Source organism: Zonotrichia leucophrys, unplaced genomic scaffold (assembly GCF_028769735.1).
Source record: "Zonotrichia leucophrys gambelii isolate GWCS_2022_RI unplaced genomic scaffold, RI_Zleu_2.0 Scaffold_506_36611, whole genome shotgun sequence".
Taxonomy (NCBI): Eukaryota; Metazoa; Chordata; class Aves; order Passeriformes; family Passerellidae; genus Zonotrichia; species Zonotrichia leucophrys.
This window is the reverse complement of record NW_026992711.1, coordinates 1-22,637: the sequence shown is the minus strand read 5'-3', so window position 1 is coordinate 22,637 and position 22,637 is coordinate 1. Positions and strand designations below refer to the sequence as shown.

At 38.8% G+C, this 22,637-nt stretch overlaps 1 protein-coding gene across 1 annotated transcript in view; it reads right to left on the bottom strand.

Annotated features, from left to right (window-relative positions):
- Nucleotides 1-21,542, bottom strand: part of LOC135441778 (leucine-rich repeat and guanylate kinase domain-containing protein-like) — a gene marked incomplete at its 5' end in the record, with an annotated part of 32,122 nt that extends 10,580 nt beyond the window's left edge. The window contains 5 exons of the mRNA XM_064701327.1: nt 3,713-3,819; nt 12,329-12,415; nt 13,014-13,094; nt 15,406-15,549; nt 21,406-21,542. Coding sequence (XP_064557397.1) covers nt 3,713-3,819; nt 12,329-12,415; nt 13,014-13,094; nt 15,406-15,549; nt 21,406-21,542 — 556 coding nt within the window. The remainder of the gene's footprint in view (nt 1-3,712; nt 3,820-12,328; nt 12,416-13,013; nt 13,095-15,405; nt 15,550-21,405) is intronic.
- Nucleotides 21,543-22,637: the final 1,095 nt, after the last annotated feature.

The following is a 22,637-nucleotide window of genomic DNA, read 5'->3' as shown; positions in this document are numbered from 1 at the left end:
AAACAAAAATAAAAAATAAAATAAAATAAAATAAAAATTAAAATAAAATAAAAAATAAAAAATAAAATAAAATAAAAATAAAATAAAATATAAATTAAAAAAAATAAAATAAAAAATAATAAAAAAAAAATAAAATAAAATATGAAATAAAATAAAATAAAATAAAATAAATAAAATAAAAATTAAAATAAAATAAAAAATAAAAAATAAAATAAAATAAAAATAAAATAAAACAAAATAAAATTAAAATTAAATAAAAAATAAATAATAAAATAAAACAAAATAAAATAAATAAAAATTAAAATAAAAAATAAAATAAAATAAAAATTTCCGCTCCTCACGTAGCCGTTTTCACTCTGAGCCACATTTCCAATGTCCCCTGCATCTCTGGCAGGGGAAAATACCCAGAACATTCACTGCTGTGTTACCACAGCATTCCTGATTAAATCCCAAATTAAGAGAGAAGAAAAGAACAGGAAATTCAATGTTTTGTGCCTGCAGGACAGGAAAAAATAAAAACTTTCTGCTTTGTTTTCAGCTTTGGTTTGCAATAATGAAGATATCACTGACCCAGAACTAATTATAACCTGATTTAATTAATCCGGTCATTATGTCAGAAAATAAAGAAATTATGAAAATAAAGAAATTCTGTCACAAAATAAAGAAATTATGTCATTACTGGGAAGGCTCCTGGTTGTTGTGGATGATCCCAGAAAACGGAATCACAATAAAAATACAAATTTCTGAGTTACTGAATCCTGGATTTTCCATCAGGTTACTCAGGAATTAATTAATTAATCACTAAAAAGGGTGTGGGGCACAAAGGGTGATCTCAGTGCCTGCTGCAGCCAAAAAAAAATTATATTCTAATATATATTTATCATATTAATAAAGTAAAATTAATAAAGTAAATTTATATATTTAATAACAACAACAATAATAATAACGATAATAATGATAATGATGATGATAATAATAATAATGACGATAATAACGATAATGATAAGGATGATTATAAGGATAAGGATAAGGATAATAATAATAATAATAATAATAATAATAATAATAATAACAATAACAATAATAATAATAATAATATAGTGTATTCCATCAGATAATATGTAAGAATTTTCCACGAATTTCTCAAAATAATGATAATGATAATATTAATATTAAAAATAATAATATAGTGTATTCCATCAGATCATGTGCAAGAATTTTCCAATAATAATAATAATAATAATAATAATAATAATAATAATAATAATGATACACATATATTTATAGTACATTCCACCAGACCATGTGGAGAATTTTCCAAGAATTTCTCATAATAATAATAAAAATAATAATTAAAAAATAATAAAAATAAAAATAATAATAATAATAATAATAATAATAATAATAATGATAATGATGATAATAATGATACACATATATTTATAGCACATTCCACCAGACAATGTGGAAGAATTTTCCAAGAATTTCTCATAATAATAATAAAAATAGTAATAAAAAATAATAATAATAATAATAGTAATAATTAATACTAATACTAATACTAATAATACACATATATTTATAGTACATTCCACCAGACCATGTGGAAGAATTTTCCAAGAATTCCTCATAATAATAATAAAAATAATAATAATAAAAATAAAAATAATAATAATTAATACTAATACTAATACTAATAATACACATATATTTATAGTACATTCCACCAGACCATGTGGAAGAATTTTCCAAGAATTCCTCAAACATCACAAAACGACTGCAGAGCAGCAAAAATTCCATTTTTCAGAGGAGAAAGGAGACTGGGAGGCGTCACCTGGGAACGGTGACCTTGGAAAAGGAGCATCCCCTGCCTGTCCCTTCCACGATTTCCATGTGTCCGGTTTTCGGCTGTTTGGGTGGCCTGGAAAGGCCCGGGGTGGCCTTGGGGCAGCCGCGTATCAAAGGACGAGAAGAGGCTTCAGTTCTTCTTTCGGTTTTTATGTTTATTAATTGTTTATCTAAAAGATTTTCTCTCGGCCCGACAGAGCTCTGCTCAGCAGCCAGCCATGAGCACACTCCCCTGCCCTCCGGACAGTCACCTATCTTTATACCCATGGTTACATGTACAATATTTATCATTTTTCCCCAATACCATTTATTCTTATTGTCCGGTGCACTTTTAGTAATGACCAATCCCAAAGTGCCACCATCACCACAGAAGATGGAGGAGAAGAAGAAGAAGAAGAAGGACAGGACACGCCCCAATTCCTCCATCTTACTTCTCTAAACCCCCCTGTACAGAAATCCTAAACCCTGTGTTTCACTCTCTAATTAACCAATCCCTTCACCATTCACCCCGGTGAAACCCTCCTGTCCTCATACAGGTGTCGTCTCCTGTGTGGGATCAAAGTCCAGCCACCAGACACTTCTGGAACATTCCAGGACTCCCGAGCCCCCCAAGGGTGCTCTCGGTGACACCTCAGGACTGAGATCCTGAGATCCCACACCATGGAATCATCTCCTCCTTCCAATAAAACACTGAAATTTCCCTCATGAACACAAAACGCGCCCCAAAACCCCCAAATAAATTCATTTTACCCCCAGCAGTGAGGGGAGAAGGAGCTGGCAGGAAGGAAAGGAGAAATTGGAGAAATTTTCCAGCTCTCTGCGGCCTCCAGGGATTTTTCCTGTGGGCAAGGGAGGAATTTTGGATCTCTCATTTGTGGTGCCAACGCCCATTGCTCCGACAGCAGGAAGGGATGGAGCCGTGGACAATCTCAGGCTTTAGAGCTGAATGAAAATCTCTGGTTTATCATCAATTTGAACCAAACCAGCTTTGCCTCCTTTCCAGGCTGCCAACAGGATCCTGCAGGAATTCTCCTCAGGAAAAACCATGATTTCCATGGAATCCTCTCCTCCTTCCAATAAAACACTGACATTTCCCCTCATGAACACAAAACGCGCCCCAAAACCCCCAAATAAATTCATTTTACCCCCAGCAGGGAGGGGAGAAGGAGCTGGCAGGAAGGGAAGGAGAAATTTTCCAGCTCTCTGTGGCCTCCAGGGATTTTTCCTGTGGGCAAGGGGAGGAATTTTGGATTTGTGGTGCCAACGCCCGTCTGCTCCAACAGCCTGAGGGAAGGGATGGAGCCGTGGACAATCTCAGGCTTTAGAGGGGAATGAAAATCTCTGTTTTATCATCAATTTGAACCAAACCAGCTTTGCCTCCTTTCCAGGCTGCCGACAGGATCCTGCAGGAGTTCTCCTCAGGAAAAACCATGACTTCCATGGAATCATCTCCTCCTTCCAATAAAACACTGACATTTCCCTCATGAACACAAAACGCGCCCCAAAACCCCCAAATAAATTCATTTTACCCCCAGCAGTGAGGGGAGAAGGAGAAATTTTCCAGCTCTCTGCGGCCTCCAGGGATTTTTCCTGTGGGCAAGGGGAGGAATTTTGGATCTCTCATTTGTGGTGCCAATGCCCATCTGCTCCAACAGCCTGAGGGAAGGGATGGAGCCGTGGACAATCTCAGGCTTTAGAGCTGAATGAAAATCTCTGTTTTATCATCAATTTGAACCAAACCAGCTTTGCCTCCTTTCCAGGCTGCCGACAGGATCCTGCAGGAGTTCTCCTCGGGAAAAACGTCCCTCAGAAGTGACAAAATCCCGATTTCCCTGAGTGAGGAGCGGCTGGGGCGGGAACTCACCTGTTGAGGACGCGCTGGGGCTGCAGGGAGTGGTACAAAAGCTGGGTCCGGTGATCCTCGGCGGCCACGACGTCGGGAGGAGGAGCCTCCTTATTCACAGCAGCCACCTGGGGCCAAAATTCAGGGAGAGGGAAAGGGAAGGGGAGCAGAGATGGAATTGTAAACAGGAGGAAAAGGGTTGGCTGATGATCGGGATTGAGGATGGGGTTGGGTGGTGAAGGGTCAGGATTTGGGCTGGGCTTGGCTGGGAGGAGAAATCTGGGAATTGAAGGATGATTTGAGGGATGGATGGATGGATGATGGATGGATGATGGATGGATGGATGGATGATGGATGGATGGATGGATGGATGGATGGATGGATGATGGATGGATGGATGATGGATGGATGGATGGATGGATGGATGGATGGATGATGGATGGATGGATGATGGATGGATGGATGGATGGATGGATGGATGGATGATGGATGGATGGATGGATGGATGATGGATGGATGATGGATGGATGGACGATGGATGGATGGACGATGGATGGATGGATGGATGATGGATGGATGGATGGATGGATGATGGATGGATGATGGATGGATGATGGATGGATGATGGATGGATGATGGATGGATGGATGGATGATGGATGGATGATGGATGGATGGATGATGGAAGGATGGATGGATGGATGATGGATGGATGATGGATGGATGGATGGATGGATGGATGATGGATGGATGGATGGATGGATGGATGGATGATGGATGGATGGATGGATGATGGATGGATGGATGATGGATGGATGATGGATGGATGGATGATGGATGGATGGATGATGGATGGATGGATGGATGATGGATGGATGGATGATGGATGGATGGATGGATGGATGATGGATGGATGGATGGATGATGGATGGATGATGGATGGATGGATGGATGGATGGATGGATGGATGGATGGATGATGGATGGATGGATGATGGATGGATGATGGATGGATGGATGATGGATGGATGGATGATGGATGGATGGATGGATGATGGATGGATGGATGATGGATGGATGGATGATGGATGGATGGATGGATGGATGGATGATGGATGATGATGTTGGATGGATGATGGATGGATGGATGATGGATGGATGGATGATGGATGGATGGATGATGGATGGATGGGTGATGGATGATGGATGGATGGATTTGGATGGATGGATGATGGATGGATGGATGATGATGGATGGATGGATGATGGATGGATGGATGGATGGATGGATGGATTGATGGATGATGGATGGATGATGGATGGATGGATGATGATGGATGGATGGATGATGGATGGATGGATGGATGGATGATGGATGGATGGATGGATGATGGATGGATGGATGGATGGATGGATGATGAATGTGATGATGGATGATGATGGGTGGATTGGATGGATTGATGGATGGATGGATGGATGGATGGATGGATGGATGGATATGGATGGATGGATGGATGGATGGATGATGGATGAGATGGATGATGGATGGATGGATGATGGATGGATGGATGGATGGATGATGGATGGATGGATGATGGATGGATGGATGGATGGATGGATGGATGTGATGATGGATGGATTGGATAGGATGATGGATGGATGGATGGATGGATGGATGGATGGATGGATGGATGGATGGATGATGGATGGATGGATGGATGATGGATGGATGATGGATGGATGGGTGATGGATGGATGATGGATGGATGGATGGATGATGGATGGATGGATGATGGATGTGATGGGTGATGATGGATGAGGAATGGATGATGATGGATGATGGATGGATGATGGATGGATGATGGATGGATGGATGGATGGATGGATGGATGAAAGGATGGGTGATGGATGGATGGATGGATGGATGGATGGATGGATGAGATGGATGGATGGATGGATGGATGGATGATGGATGGATGGATGATGATGGATGATGGATGATGGATGGATGGATGATGGATGATGATGATATGTGGAATGGATGGATGATGATGTGGATGGATGGAATGGAAATGGATGGATGGATTGGATGGATGATTGATGATGAGTGAGATTGGATTGCTGTGGTGTGTTCTTAAGTTCGTTAGTTTGCTCCCCCCATTTTCTGTATTACTTCCTGCTGCTACCCTGCCAGTTATGTTGCTATGGAAATGAAACTGCTCCTCCCTTGGTTTCTCTTATAAAGTGAAAGTTGTTTCCTCCTTGGGGTCAGTCAATCACTCTTTTTCTCCTCCCAGGTTTCGAGAATTTTCTTTTCTCGGGAGGTATGGTTGGCTGTAGCCCCGGAGCCCTCCTATGATTTATAACAGTTGTTACTTTAGTGTATCAGTTATGTTTCGTACCTCCAAATATGTATTTCTATTGGATAGCCGGTTTCCCTGCCTTCTTCCCCCCTTTTCCCTTAAAACCCTCTCCTGCCCCTTGTTCAGGGCCATTTGCTGGGTGTTTTTCCCCTCTTTGTTGGTTCTTCTGTAATAAACCGACAGTTTTACCCCCAGCAAGTGGTCGCCTCCTGATTCGTCTCTCACCGCGCTGCTCCGAGCTATCCCCCCAGCTCAGCCCGAGGCCAAAGCCGCCGAGGGGGCTGGCTTCAGATGCACAGGGGCCCTGGCCTTCGCCCCTCACCAGATAGCCGGATTCCAGGGCCGTTCACGCCCCCGCGCATTGTGGATGGATGTGATGGATATGGATGGATGGATGATGGATGATGGATGGATGATGATGGATGGATGGATGATGGAGATGATGGATGGATGGATGTGGATGGATGGATGGATATGATGGATGATGGATGGATGGATGGATGATGGATGGATGATGGATGGATGGATGGATGGATGATGGATGGATGATGGATGATGGATGGATGGATGGATGGATGATGGATGGATGGATGGATGGATGGATGGATGGATGGATGGATGGATGGATGGATGATGGATGGATGGATGGATGATGGATGGATGGATGATGGATGGATGATGGATGGATGGATGGATGATGGATGGATGGATGGATGATGGATGGATGATGGATGGATGGATGGATGATGGATGGATGATGGATGGATGATGGATGGATGATGGATGGATGGATGGATGGATGGATGGATGGATGGATGGATGGATGGATGGATGATGGATGGATGGATGGTGATGATGGATGGATGGATGATGGATGGATGATGGATGGATGGATGGATGGATGGATGGATGATGGATGGATGGATGATGGATGGATGGATGATGGATGGATGATGGATGGATGATGGATGGATGATGGATGGATGGATGGATGATGGATGGATGGATGGATGATGGATGGATGATGGATGGATGGATGATGGATGGATGGATGATGGATGGATGATGGATGGATGATGGATGATGGATGATGGATGATGGATGGATGGATGGATGATGGATGATGGATGGATGGATGGATGATGGATGGATGATGGATGGATGGATGGATGATGGATGGATGATGGATGGATGATGGATGATGGATGGATGGATGGATGATGGATGGATGGATGATGGATGGATGGATGGATGGATGGATGGATGGATGGATGATGGATGGATGATGGATGATGGATGATGGATGATGGATGGATGGATGATGGATGATGGATGGATGGATGGATGGATGGATGATGGATGGATGGATGGATGGATGGATGAAGGGGTGGATGATGGATGGATGTCCTGGCAGGGCATTCCTGCTTTGCTGGGAGGGAGAGCCCTCAGACTCCAAGGATTCCCTCACCCACCCTGCTGACCACTAATGACTTGTGTCATTTGGGGGTTAATTAATTAATGCCACACACTCAGAAATAGGTTAAGAACAACTGAGGCAATTCCAATGGGACACAAGATATAAAATTTCCACAGTGAGACCAATCAGCCTTTGGAATAATCAACAGGAGGTTGGACCAAGCTGGGATGGTGGGAGGTGTCCCTGCCCATGGGACTGGATGGGCTTGGAGGTCCCTTCCAACCCAAACCATCCTGGATTCCGTGAGAATTCCCCATGGAAATAACTGGTGGATTCACCAATTGGTGGATTGACCAATGTTGGTCCCTTCTAGGATTTGCCTGGGCCATTTTGTATTCCCTGGGCTTTTCCCAAGCAAGGTTGGAGCAGCCAATCCATGCCAGGATAATGCACGGCAGGATAATCCACGCCAGGATAATCCATGCCAGGATAATCCACGCCAGGATAATCCACGCCAGGATAATCCATGCCAGGATAATCCACGCCAGGATAATCCATGCCAGGATAATCCATTTCCAGCCTGCAATGCCATGGCAGAAAACCTTCAGCACTCTGAACTCCACATGCCAATAGTCAGGGAGAAATCAGGAAGAGGGGAATAATTTAATTTTAGCTCTAATTTGGTTTTTTGCTCTCAATTAGTGGCTGGGATCCTGGTGCACATCAGCTGGTCAAGGGTATCCTGAAGGAAGGATTATTATTATTATTATTATTATTAATATTGCAAGACTATTCCAAATTCAGTTTGCCAAGAGAATCCTTGAGGTCCCTTTGAGGTCCCTTCCAACTCAATTAATTCTGGATTCCGTGAGAATTCCCCATGGAAATAACTGTGGATTCACCAATTGGTGGATTGACCAATGTTGGTCCCTTTTAGGATTTGCCTGGGCCATTTTGTATTGCCTGTGCTTTTCCCAAGCAAGGCTAGGCCAGAAAATCCATGCCAGGATAATGCACGCCAGGATAATCCATGCCAGGATAATCCACGCCAGGATAATCCACGCCAGGATAATCCACGCCAGGATAATCCATGCCAGGATAATCCACGCCAGGATAATCCATGCCAGGATAATCCACGCCAGGATAATCCATGCCAGGATAATCCATGCCAGGATAATCCATGCCAGGATAATCCATGCCAGGATAATCCATGCCAGGATAATCCATTTCCAGCCTGCAATGCCATGGCTGGAAACTTTCAGCACTCAGAACTCCACTTGCCCATTTTCAGGGAGAAAGCAAAAGGAGGGAAAAAGAAATTTAAAAAATAAATAAAAGAAATAAAATGAAAAAACATTCAGTACTTAGAACTCCACATCTCCATATTCAGGGGAAAGCAAGAGGAGGGAAAAAATTTAAAAATTAAATAAAATTAAAAAACATTCAGTACTTAGAACTCCACATCCACATATTCAGGGAGAAAGCAAGAGGAGGGGAAAAAAATTAAAAATTAAATAAAATTAAAAAACATTCAGTACTTAGAACTCCACATCCCCATATTCAGGGAGAAAGCAAGAAGAGGGGAAAAAAAATTAAAAATTAAATAAAATTTAAAAACATTCAGTACTTAGAACCCCACATCTCCATATTCAGGGAGAAAGCAGGAGGAGGGAAAAAAAAATAAAAATTAAATAAAATTAAAAATCATTCAGTACTTAGAACTCCACATCCCCATATTCAGGGAAAAAGCAGGAGGAGGGGGAAAAAAAGTTAAATTAAATAAATAAAATTAGAAATCATTCAGTACTCAGAAACCCCACGTCCCCATATTCAGGGAGAAAGCAGGAGGAGGGAAAAAAATTAAAAATTCAATAAAATTAAAAAACATTCAGTACTTAGAACCCCACGTCCCCATATTCAGGGGAAAGCAAGAGGAGGGAAAAAGTTTAAAAATTAAATAAAATTAAAAAACATTCAGTACTCAGAACTCCACGTCCCCATATTCAGGGGAAAGCAAGAGGAGGGGAAAAAAAATTAAATAAAATTAAAAAAACATTCAGTACTCAGAACTGCACATCCACATATTCAGGGAGAAAGCAAGAGGAGGGGAAAAAAATTAAAAATTAAATAAAATTAAAAAACATTCAGTACTTAGAACTCCACATCCACATATTCAGGGAGAAAGCAGGAGGAGGGGAAAAAAATTAAAAATTAAATAAAATTTAAAAACATTCAGTACTCAGAACTCCATATCCACATATTCAGGGAGAAAGCAAGAGGAGGGGAAAAAAAGTTAAATTAAATAAATAAAATCAAAAATCATTCAGTACTCAGAACCCCACGTCCCCGTATTCAGGGAGAAAGCAAGAGAAGGGGAAAACATTAAAAATTAGATAAAAATACACAGAATTTAAAAATGAATTAATTATAGCTCTAATTTTGTCATTTGCACTGAATTGGTGGCTGGGAGCACAGTGGGTGCATCCTGGTGCACATCAGGGTACCCTGAAGGAAGGATTATTATTAATATTATTAATATTATTAATATTATTAATATTATTAATATTGCAAGATTATTCCACAGTGAGAACCAAACTTTCTGTACATCAATTTTGTGTTTTTGAGACACAGAGCTGCTCCCCCAAATTCAGTTTGCCAAGGGAATCCTTGAGGCAAGAGGAGGCGCCCTAAAATAACACGAGGAGAGGATTTTGTGGAACAACTTTTGTCACTCAGAAATTAAATTTTGGTCTAAATCAGTCCCTCAGGTTGACTTTTACAGGCCATAGAAAGGAAAAAAAAATTCATTAATATATTCAAAATGATATTGAGAGGAAAACAGGCTGGCTCATAAGACAAAGAATGAAATCAATATTTTGGGGAGTTGGGTAAAATTCATTTTGGTGTCATCATCTCAGAGCCTGGCACCAAACAAGAACCCCAAAATTTATTATTTTATTATTATTTTATTTAAAATTTAGGTAAAGTTTAGAGTGATGGATTTCCTGCAGGGATCATTTTGAAAGGATAATTCCCTGAATTACAGAAATTATTATTATTATTATTATTATTATTATTACTATTACTATTACTATTACTATTACTATTACTATTACTATTACTATTACTATTACTATTACTATTACTATTATTATTCTCCTCACTGGGAAGGGTTCTGGTTTTCGTGGATGATCCCAGAAAACAGAGTCACAATAAAAATACAAATTTCTGAGTTACTAAATCCTGGATTTTCCATCAGATTACTCAGGAATTAATTAATTCAGCACCAAAATGGGTGTGGGGCACAAAGGTTGGTCCCAGTGCCTGCTGCAGCCAACATAGTAATAATAAATAAATAAATAAACAAACATTAATTAATGTTATTTATTATATCATTAAATTAATAAAATGGTAATAATTGTAATAATAATAATAATAATAATAATAATAATAATAATAATAATAATAATAATAATAATAATAATAATAATAATCCAGTGCCTGCTGCAGAAATATAGTGATAATAAATAAATACAAATAAAATAACATTAATGATAATGATGATAATAATAATAATAATAATAATAATAATCCTCCAGTGCCTGCTGCAGTCAATATAGTAATAATAAATAAATAAAAAATAAATTAGCATTAATAATAATGATAACTATAAATATGATAATAATAATAATAATAATGATAATAATCCACATATATTTATAGTGCATTCCACAAGATCATGTGGAAAAATTTTCCAAGAATTCCTCAAATATCATAACACTGCTGCATTAATAACAATAATAACAATAACAACAATAATAATAATAATGATAATAGTAATCCTCCAGTGCCTGCTGCAGCCAATATAGTAATAATAAATAAATAAAATTTAAAAATATTAATAATAATGATAATTATAATAATAATCCACATATATTTATAGTGCATTCCATCAGATCAAGTGGAAGAATTTTCCAATAATTCCAAAATATCAGAACACAGCTGCAACAACAACAACAACAATAGCGGCAACAATAATCATAAAAATTAAAATTAAAATTAAAAAAAAATAAATAAATAAAAAATAAAATAGCATTAATAATAATGATAATTATAATGATGATTATTATGATAATAATAATAATAATGGTAATAATCCACATATATTTATAGTGCATTCCACAAGATAATGTGGAAAACTTTTCCAAGAATTCCTCAAATATCATAACTCTGCTGCATTAATAATAATAATAATAATAATAATAATAATAATAATAATAATAATAATAATAATAATAATCCAGTGCCTGCTGCAGCCAATATAGAAATAATAAATAAATAAAAATAGAATAACATTAATAATAATGATAATGATAATAATCCACATATATTTATAGTGTATTCCATCAAGTGGAAGAATTTTTCAATATTTCCTCAAATATCATAACACAGCTGCATTAATAACAATAATAATAACAACAATAGTAATAATAATAGTAATAGTAATAGTAGTAATAATAATAATAATAATAATAATAATAATAATAATAATAATAATAATAATAATAATAATAATAATCCAGTGTCTGCTGCAGCCAATATAGTAATAATAAATAAATAAAATTTAAAGATATTATTAATAATGATAATTATAATGATAATAATAACCCACATATATTTATAGTGCATTCCATCAGATCAAGTGGAAGAATTTTCCAATAATTCCAAAATATCAGAACACAGCTGCAACAACAACAACAATAATAATAAAAATAATAATAATATTAAATTAATAGTGTATTGCACCAGATCATGTGGAAAAATTGAGAAAATTTCCAGAATGAAATGATCTTTGCTCACCTTTTCTTCCACTGTGACCTTTTTCAGATCCAGCTCTGTGACTTGGAGCAGCATGAAAATCGCTGAGAGCCAATAGCTGCCTTTTTCCTGAGGGGAAAAAATTCCATTTTGTCAAAAAAATACTAAATTTCATCCAGCCTATATTGAATTCCAATCAGCTACAATTCAATTTGTGTTAATAAATTGCAAAAGAAAAGGTTTTTTACCTTGATGGGTGTCAAGGCACTGCCCAAACTGAGCTGATCAAAAGTTTGTCACCACAATATTCAACAGGCCAAAATGGGATTTAAAAATGGAAAGGGATTTGATCAGATTTTGCTTAGGAGAAGGAAAAGTCTCTCAGATGATGGAAAATCAGGAATATTCTATTTCAGGTATTTTTCCTGCTGATTTTATTGTGGGCTGTGACAGATCAGCCTCATAAACACCAATAAAAACCTGGCAATTACAAGAAAAAATTAAGAATATTTTTCTTAAATATTTTTCTTATTTTCTTAATATTTTTCTTCTATCTGGCGTCGGGAATGAGCGTAAAATTCACGCAAAATTTAGGAATATCAAGGTTTGGGATGGAATTATCTTTGATAAATCAGGACAAGTGATCTGCCCACTTCTGGAGATGGAAACTGGGGTTAAAATGATTCAAACCATCGGGTTTAGGTTCTCATTTTTGGCTCTTCCTTACCTGCAGGGGGTTTTTTAGGAGATTTAAATCCCTGAGCAGAGGCAGATCCTGGATCCATCGGAGCTCGCTCAGCTCGGCCACCTGAGCAGGGACAGGGACGGAGCAGGATCAGAACCCAGCAGAGCCAGGCAGGGAAAATCAACATTTTTAATTTTCAATAATCTGGGTATTAAAAAAAAAATTAATTCTAAATCACAAAAGGGTTTTTACGTGTTAACTGTGAGGCACTTCCAGACATTTGGCTTTTTATGTGTTGATGTGCTCGAGTGAGGCAATTCTGTACATAAATTCGGGCTCTGGCTGGGGAGTTTAAAGAAAATAAAAATAAATCCTTCTAAGAGTTTCTTTTCACTGAAGTTCAAGTTCATCCTACACATCCAAGGAGAAAAATCCCGGTCCTTTTCTGAAGATGGATAACCTTTCAAGGACTTTGAAACCAAAATCCTGGTCCTTTTTTAACCAAGGATTTTTAAACCAAAATCCTGGTCCTTTTTTAACCAAGGACTTTGAAACTAAAATATTTTTCCTTTTTTAACCAAAATCCTGGTCTTTTTTTCACCAAAAATCCTTTTTAAACCACGAATAACCAAGGACTTTTTTAACCAAAATCCTGGTCCTTTTTTAATGAAAAATCCTTTTTAAACCATGGATAACCAAGGACTTTTTTAACCAAAAATCCTTTTTTAACCAAGGATAACAAAGGACTTTGAAACCAAAATCCTGGTCCTTTTTTAACCAAAAATCCTTTTTTAACCAAGGATAACCAAGGACTTTTTTAACCAAAATCCTGGTCTTTTTTTAATCAAGGACTTTGAAATCAAAATCCTGTTCCTTTTTTAACCAAAAATGCTTTTTTAAACAAGGATAACCAAGGACTTTTTTAACCAAGTTCTGTAGGGTACTTGGTTAAAAAAGTCCTTGGTTATCCTTGTTTAAAAAAGGAGCAGGAATTTTGTCCTTGGATGTGTCCAGAGGGATAAATGAGGGAATCCAGCGGCTCCAGCCTGTTTGGGGTCTCAGCTGGGCATTTATTAATGAAATTAATCAAGGTTTGTGTGGCCCAAACCAACCTGAAAGCCCAACTGAACCTAAACCCCCCAAATTCTCCATAATTTACACTCAATCCTTTTAAAGTCCCTAAAAACATAAACCTCAACCCCAGCCTGCTCTAAATTCACTTTGAGATGGGAATAACCCCATTCAGAACAGTTTTGGTGAAGTTAAATGTGATTTAAGTGGATTTCTTAAATAAATCCCAGAATTCCAGCCATCAACAGCTGGAAAATCACGGAATGTTTACAAACCACACATTTGCAGCTGAACCTGTTGTGCCCATTTTGTAAAAAAATCAAGAATTTAAGATCATTCTGAGTGGTTGTGAGCTGATCTAACTCCTCGTTAATTAATTAATTCTCCTCTTTAAATTATCCTTCAGAAGGCAACATTAAAAAAATTAAAAGTTCAAAATAGCACCCAAAAACCTCAGTGAACATCTCAATGACATCATTCAGAGAGGCAAGTTTTGATGAGCTAAAATCAAGAGTTTTTCCTGCGCTGTAAAGAACAGTGGGAAATAAATAAGGCACTGGAAGTGGTGTTATTAATGTTAATTTAACAAACCCAGCATTAGAGAGTTTCCTGTCTGCTGCAATTGAGGCACCTTTAAATGTCAGGCAGAAAAAAAAAGAAAATTATTTAGGCACAGTGACTAGAATTAAATCCACTTGCAAGGAGAGAAAAATGACAGAAAATGTTCCGCCGCTGCTTTGTGGTTTTGTTTCCTTAGATTATCTTTTTTTTTCCCACGTCTTTGACGTCAAAGTGATTCATGAATTGATTTTTTTTTTCACTTAAGGACGCTGGAAGATCAATATCAAAATTATTGTGGATATTTGACTCGGCGTTCAAAATTCAAAAGAGTTGGATGGTGCCATTGTGTTTCCAGCACAGAAAATTGTGCTGCATGACAAAATCCACTTTTTAGGAGTTTTTTTGGTTTTTTTGCAGTTCTGCTTTGCAGGAAGTTTCCAGAAGAATCTGTGGTCATAAAATTGGGCTGGGATGTATTAACAGCAACCCCCTGAGGCCTGGCAAATAAAGATATTTTGGAATAACTGAGGTGGAAAATCTGCAAACTCATCCCTGCCTGACCCAACCCTCAGTGTGTGACAGCACCAAAGTGGGACCTGAGTGAGGAGAAAACCACCTCAGATATTAAATAAGTGCTGAGAGGACACCAGGAACCAACGTGGGAAACAGCAAAAATAAAATAATTCAGATTTTCTAACCGCTCCTTGCACTGCTGGAGGATTTTTGGAGCCCTTCAAGGAATTTGTTGTGGAAAAATGAAATTATTGGGTGCTGTTGGAAGGAGGTGAGCCCAGCCTGGTACCTGGTTGTCCTCCAGGTTGATCACCTCCAGCAGCTCGTGCTCCTCCAGGCCTTGCAGGCTGTTTATTTTGTTGTTGGACAGATTCACGCGCTGCAGCTTCTTCAAGCTCTTCAGCCCGTCCACCTTCTCGATCTGGTTAAAGCTCTAAGAAAAAATGAAAGCAGAGAAATTGCAAATAAACCTCCGTGAGAAACAATGTTCCTGAGGGGGGGAAAAAAAAAAGGAGTTATTTGTTGGATTTGAGGAGTTTTTGTCATGGAGAATTCTGTAAAAATAGGGTTTTATGCATTAGCCTCACGCACATCCTGATGTGTTACATTTCTGCAGATAAACCTCTATGGAAAACAAAATTTTTGAGGGAAAAAATGGGTTATTTGTGGGATTTGAGGAGTTTTTGTCATGGAGAATCCTGTAAAATATAGGATTAATGCATGGGCCTCATGCCCATCCTGATGTGTCACATTTCTGCAGATATACCTGTATGGAAAACAACATTCCTGAGGGAAAAAGGGAGTTATTTGTTGGATTTGAGGAATTTTTGTTGTGGAAAATCCTGTCAAAAATAGGCCTTTCTGCATTAACCTCATGCACATCCTGATGTGTTATATTTCTGCCATAAACCTCTATGGAAAACAACATTCATGAGGGAAAAAAAGAATTATTTGTTGGATTTGAGGACTTTTTGTCATGGAGAATCCTGTAAAATATAGGCCTTAATGTACAGGCCTCATGCACATCCTGATATATTTCTGCTGATAAACCTCTATGGAAAACAACGTTTCTGAAGGGAAAAAAAAGAGTTATTTGTTGGATTTGAGGATCCTTTCTCATGGAGAATCCTGTCACAAACAGGCCTTAATGCATTAGCCTCATGCACAACCTGATGTGTTATATTTCTGCTAACACACTTCTATGGAAAACAATATTTGTGAGGCAAAAAAAAAGAATTATTTGTTGGATTTGAGGAGTTTTTCTCATGGGGAATCCTGTAAAATATAGGATTAATGCATTAGCCCCATGCACATCCTGATGTGCCACATTTCTGCAGATATACCTGTATGGAAAACAACATTCCTGAGGGAAAAAGGGAGTTATTTCTTGGATTTGAGGAATTTTTGTGGTGGAAAATCGTGTCAAAAATAGGCCTTTATACATTAGCCTCATGCACATCCTGATGTGTTATAATTCTGCAGATATACCTCTATGGAAAACAACATTCATGAGGGGAAAAAAGAGAGTTATTTGTGGGATTTGAGGATCCTTGTGAAGAATCCTGTCACAAATAGACTTTTCTGCATTAGCCTCATGCACATCCCGATGTGTTACATTCCTGCTGATAAATCTCTATGAACAATAACATTCCTGATGGAAAAAAAAGAATTCTTTGTTGGATTTGAAGATTTTTTGTTGTGGAGAATCCTGTCACCAACAGGCCTTTCTGCATTTGCCTCATGCACACCCTGATGTGTCACATTTCTCCTCATGGAAAAAAGGAATCACCTCTCTCCTGATTAGCTTATCTCCAACTCACCTTGAAGAGACAACAGCAATAAAAAAAGCTCTAACATTTTTAAAAAACCGATGTTGACCCAAGAACACTCCTGTCACCATCCAGCTCAAAATTTAGAACACAGAGATGCATGGAAAATTACGGAATATATCTACATAAATACATTGAATTTCCCTCTGTAATCATGGCTCCATTTACACTTGTGATTACAGAATAAATAATGAAAAAATTAAGGTGGGATAGAGAGGAGAGAGGTTGAGGGTTGGGAATGTTCCCCTGGAGCAGGGAAAGTTTGGGCCGAGCCCCACAGTCCCCCATTGGAGCTCAGGTGTCCTCCTGGTCCTGTCCAGCTCCATCAGGCTCTGCCTGTCCTGGATTTGTCCCTTCTGAGGGATGGAACAGCAGCTCAAGGCTCCTGAAAGCACCTTGGGAAAACTTTTCTGCCCTTGGGAAACTGTCCTGCCCTCTCAGCGTTGATTTTTCCTTTCCTGCTCTCTGGTTCCTGTTTGTCCATCCCAGCCTATGAAAATTGGTCACACAGGGCGTCTATAACACATTTGCAGTGGGAGATGGTTTCCCACAGGGAAAAAAAACCCAAAATGGTGTTGGAAACTGTGCAAAAATCCTGGGATCCTCCTTTATCTTTGACCTGAGCTGTGCAGAGCACGACCTACCCCGAATCTGCCCTGCAGGAGGGACCCAGTCCTCACTCTGGGATCTTTTACAAGAGCACAGAACATCTCCAGCTCTGCATCCAGTGCTGGCATCAGCAGGACCTGGAGCTGCTGGAGAGAGTCCAGAGGGATCCATGGAGCTGCTGCAGGGCTGGAGCCAGGCTGGGAGAGCTGGGAATGTTCCCCTGGAGCAGGGAAGGCTCCAGGGAGAGCTGGGAATGTTCCCCTGGAGCAGGGAAGGCTCCAGGGAGAGCTGGGAATGTTCCCTGGAGCAGGGAAGGCTCCAGGCAGAGCTGCCAGCACAGGGCAGGGCCTGCAGGGGCTCCAGCAGAGCTGCAGAGGGACTGGGGACAAGGCCTGCAGGGACAGCACCCAGGGAATGGCTCCCACTGCCAGAGGGCAGCCATGGGTGGCATCTTGGCAATGAGCAATTCCTGCCTGGGCTGGCATTGCCAGAGCAGCTGGGGCTGCCCCTGATCCCTGCAGTGCCCAAGGCCAGGCTGGAGCAGCCTGGGATGGTGGGCTTGGAATGGGATGGGCTTGAAGGGCCCTTCCCACCCAAACCATTCTGGCATTTGGGACACTCAGAATCCATCCCGAGGGGTTTTTATGGAAGTTGGGGATGGCAAAGGGAAGGGAGACCCTTCCTGGAGTGCTGAGATTGCCAGTGAAGCCCCCAGAGCCCAAAATTCCTTCCTGGAGAGGAGTCGGGGTGGGGATGGATCCAATGCCAGGCTGGGAGAGCTGGGAATGGAGGGAATTCCCTGGAGAGGGAGCCTGGGCTGGGATTTTGGGAAGGGATTCCCAGAGCAGCTGGGGCTGCCCCTGATCCCTGCAGTGCCCAAGGTTGGGCACTGGGGCTGGAGCAGCCTGGGATGGTGGGAGGTGTCCCTGCCATGGATGGGATGGCACTGGGTGACCTTGAAGGTCCCTTCCCACCCAAACAATTCCATGATTCCATAATTCCCTGATTTGATACCAAAATCTCTCTGGAATACATAGATCCATATTAATCCACACCAAGTGAAGGCTCCATTCACTACCAGTGACAGCACAGAAAATGTTTAAAAAATAATAATTAAAGAAAACCTCAATTTTCCTGTCAAATCTTCCAGACTTTCCCACACAAAACGCCCCAAATTTTTGAGAACCAACCCTCAGAGTTTTTTCAAACAAGGCCCTGATTTCTCACCGGCCTCCAGATGGGTCCATTCCTCAGGGCCTCACAAACCAGAGACTCATTTCTGCCCAAACTCCAAGCAGGGACAACAATTCCCTGTCCCACACATCCTCAGGAATCTCCACAGGATTCCTCCTCCATCACCTTGCAAATTTTATTTTTCCATCAGCCTCACCTTGTGCTGAAAGCTTGGAAGCCTCATCTCCTATTAATAAATATTTAGGAAGTGTAGAAATAAATAAGCCAGCTGACTCTAATGTTAATCCAGTTGTCTGTCCTTGACATTTTTCCTGACTTTTAAATGTTTAATTAAGTTATTAATAGCACGGAGGCTTCATTAGCCCTCTGGTTAATCAGGTACAGCTCGGAGCTGGAATTGCAAAATGCTGGGCCAGAGGTGCACAGAAAATTCTGGGAACAAAAGGGATTTGGGGATGGATCCTTTAAAAAATAGAAAATTCCTAAGGGTCCAGTTCATTAGAGCTGTGCTTCTTATTTTATTTTTTTCTTTCCTTTGCAAACATGAGTAGAGTTTCTTATTTAATTTTTTTTGCTTTGCAAACATGAGTGGAATAATGAGGGTTTTGGGCAAAGGAGAATTTACAGGTTTTGAAGTGTTCCTCCCAAACTCCAGAACTTTGTGCTCTTTTCAAACTTAAAAAAAAAAAACGCTCATGGGGAGAGAAAGCTGACAAGAGAGAAAGAAGAAGAAAAGAAAGAAAAAGGAAAGAAGAAAAACAAGAAGGGAAGAAGAAGAAAAGGGGAAGAAAAGAAGAAGGAAAGAAGAAGGGATAAAGAAGGAAAAGAGAAGGAAAAGAGAAGGAAAAGAGAAGGAAAAGAGAAGGAAAAGGAAGAAGAAAAGGAAGAAGAAAAGGAAGAAGAAAGAAGAAAAAGAAAGAAGAAAAAGAAGGGAGAAAGAACAAAGAAAGAAGGAGAAAGAAGGATAATAATAATAATAATAATAATAATAATAATAATAGTAGCAACTGCATTTTATTCTAATTAATTCTAATTTTTAAAGAAAATGCTCAGCTAAAATCTCTTTCCATCACTAATTAACAAAGACAAGCTGTTATCAATAGCAATATCAGCCCCTCCGAACCCCAAACGAGGAACACGCTCACATTTAATGAGATTTAATTTTGGCCAGAGCAGATTCCCAAGGGAATTCCTGGTGGACTTTCAAACAAAGCAGGAATTCAGGGCACACAGTGAAGGAGGGACTGGCTGTGGCTCAAAATTGGAGAAAAAAGCATCAAAGTATTTTAAAAAAAGCTCCTCACACTGCTAGAGCTCCTTTCAGAACATTTCCATGGCATTTGGCCAATCTGAGTTGATCTTCCCCACTAAAAATGAGACCAAATTCCAATTTATTGCCACGGAGAGCTCCTGGAGGTATCCTAGATGTGAAATGTAATTTTATTAACGTTATTTGAATGTATTATTCAAAACATGCTAGATGTGAACACCTTCCCTGAACACTGCAGCAGCCAAGGGCCAATCTGAGCTGGTATTTTCTACATCCAATTTTACAGAATAGAAGAAAAACCTTTAAATTTTTAAAAGGATTGGAAAAAGAATATTTCTATTCTTGATAAGGGATTCATAAATGTCACTTCAAATATTTATGTGGGTGCTTAAAACTAATGTAGCCAATAGGAGCTCAGTAAAGGTTTTTTGGGATTTATTTTTGATGTTCCATAAAATATTTTTCACTTCTAATTACAAAGTAAAAGCTGTTTAAAAGCAGCCTGGTGCTTTTGGAGCCACTGGATTGCGTTAAAAACAGGTTTGGGTTGTGTTTCTGTGCAACATTTGTATTATTAAATTTGAAAATTTATAGTATTTGTGTTATTAATTTTGAAAGTGTATAGTATTGTAGATATTTCTTATAATTTGTTATGTAATTATCTTCATATTGATTATATTTATAAGAAATTATTATATAATAATAGAAAAATATAATACATATATATATAATATATTAGACATAATATATATATGTGTTATAAAAATATTTTTTATAAAAGATATAGCATATAATATATATAATATTTATTATATATATGACATTATATAACACATAATATATAATATAAAATAATATCTAATGTATAATACAACATCTAATATAATGTATATGATGTATGATATATAATATATAATATATAATATATAATGCAGGATATAATTATACTATACTGTATAATATAACATTACATTATATTACATATTATATTATATTACTCTACATTACATAATACAAATATTATATTATATTATATATTATATTATATTATATGTTATGTTATGTTATATTATATGACATTATATGACATTATATTATATGACATTATTTATATTATATTATATTATATTATATTATATTATATTATATTATATTATGTTATGTTATGGTATGTTATATTATATAACATATGACATTCTATTATATGACATTCTATTCTATTCTATTCTACGATATTATATAGTATATAGTACCAAATAATATATAATGCAAAAAAAAATCATATTTATTATCTTCATATTTACAATATTCTATTTATCATTTCCATCCCGGCATTGCTCTCTGGGTAAGAGCCAGGCAGGAAAAGCTGAGGATGAATTTTCCTTACCAGGTCGAGGAGGCGGACGGGCAGGTTGTGCAGGCCCCGCACGGCCGCGAGCCGGTTGTGCGACAGCCCCAGCTGGGTCAGGCTGTGACAGCGCTCCAGCCCGCGGATCTCCTCGATCTCATTGTCTGCGCTCGGCTCTCAGGAGAAAAACATCAGCTGAACACAAACCCCGAGCGCTAATGAGGGGCTAATTAACAAATTGGGGTTGTGGGCTGGGGAGCTGGACATGAGCTGAACACAAACCCCGAGCGCTAATGAGGTGTGGTAAATAGGTATGATTGGTGCTGATAAAAATTGAAACAGTAATCAATATTGATACAGTAATTAATATTTGAGAATAATAAAATAGTTAATAGTAAAAAGTTGTAATGCCAAAGAAGAGAGGGAAAGGAGGGGCTCCACCCACCCCCCTTCCCAGCAGATGTTCTCAAGGAGCACAGGAAAGAAGCTGAAGATACAGTTGCTAAAAATGACCAAGAACCTGATTGGGTCCAAGAAAATGCTAATTATAAAGGACTTAATGCTTTGATATGTTAATGCAGTGATACGTTAGCCTTGGCTTACATTGTACTGGCTTGGTGTGCATGTGTAACCCAAAGGTGAATTAAAGGACAATGAGGAAGACTCCAGGGCCTTCATCAGTGACGACCCCCAAAGACCAAACCCAGTGGTGGCACATGCGTGGTAAAGGTGGTGATGAAGGTGGAGACAGAAAAGTGACGAACTGAAAATGGGAGGAGATGGCACTGACACATGGCATGTAAGGGGTGACTGTCACTGGGCAGGCTGGTACGGGAAGTGGCAAGGGTCAAGAACCCTGCCCTCCGTACCCGACGGTTGGTTTTGCTTATGCGCTGTTATTTGAACCAAATTATCCCTGATTTATATATATATTTAATTATTTCATTAAATTGTTGCTACCTTAAATATTGTTTGGTTTTTTTTAATGATGGGATAATTGGGCAAACATAGCAATAATAAAACAGTTCATAGTTAAAAGTTGTAATGCCAAAGAAGAGAGGGAAAGGAGCGGCTCCACCCACCCCCCTTCCCAGCAGATGTCCTCAAGGAGCACAGGAAAGAAGCTGAAGATACAGTTGCTAAAAATGACCAAGAACCTGATTGGGTCCAAGAAAATGCTAATTATAAAGGACTTATTGCTTTGATATGCAGATGCAGTGGTACGTTAGTCTTGGCTCCCATTGTACTGGCCTGGTGCACATGGGTAACCC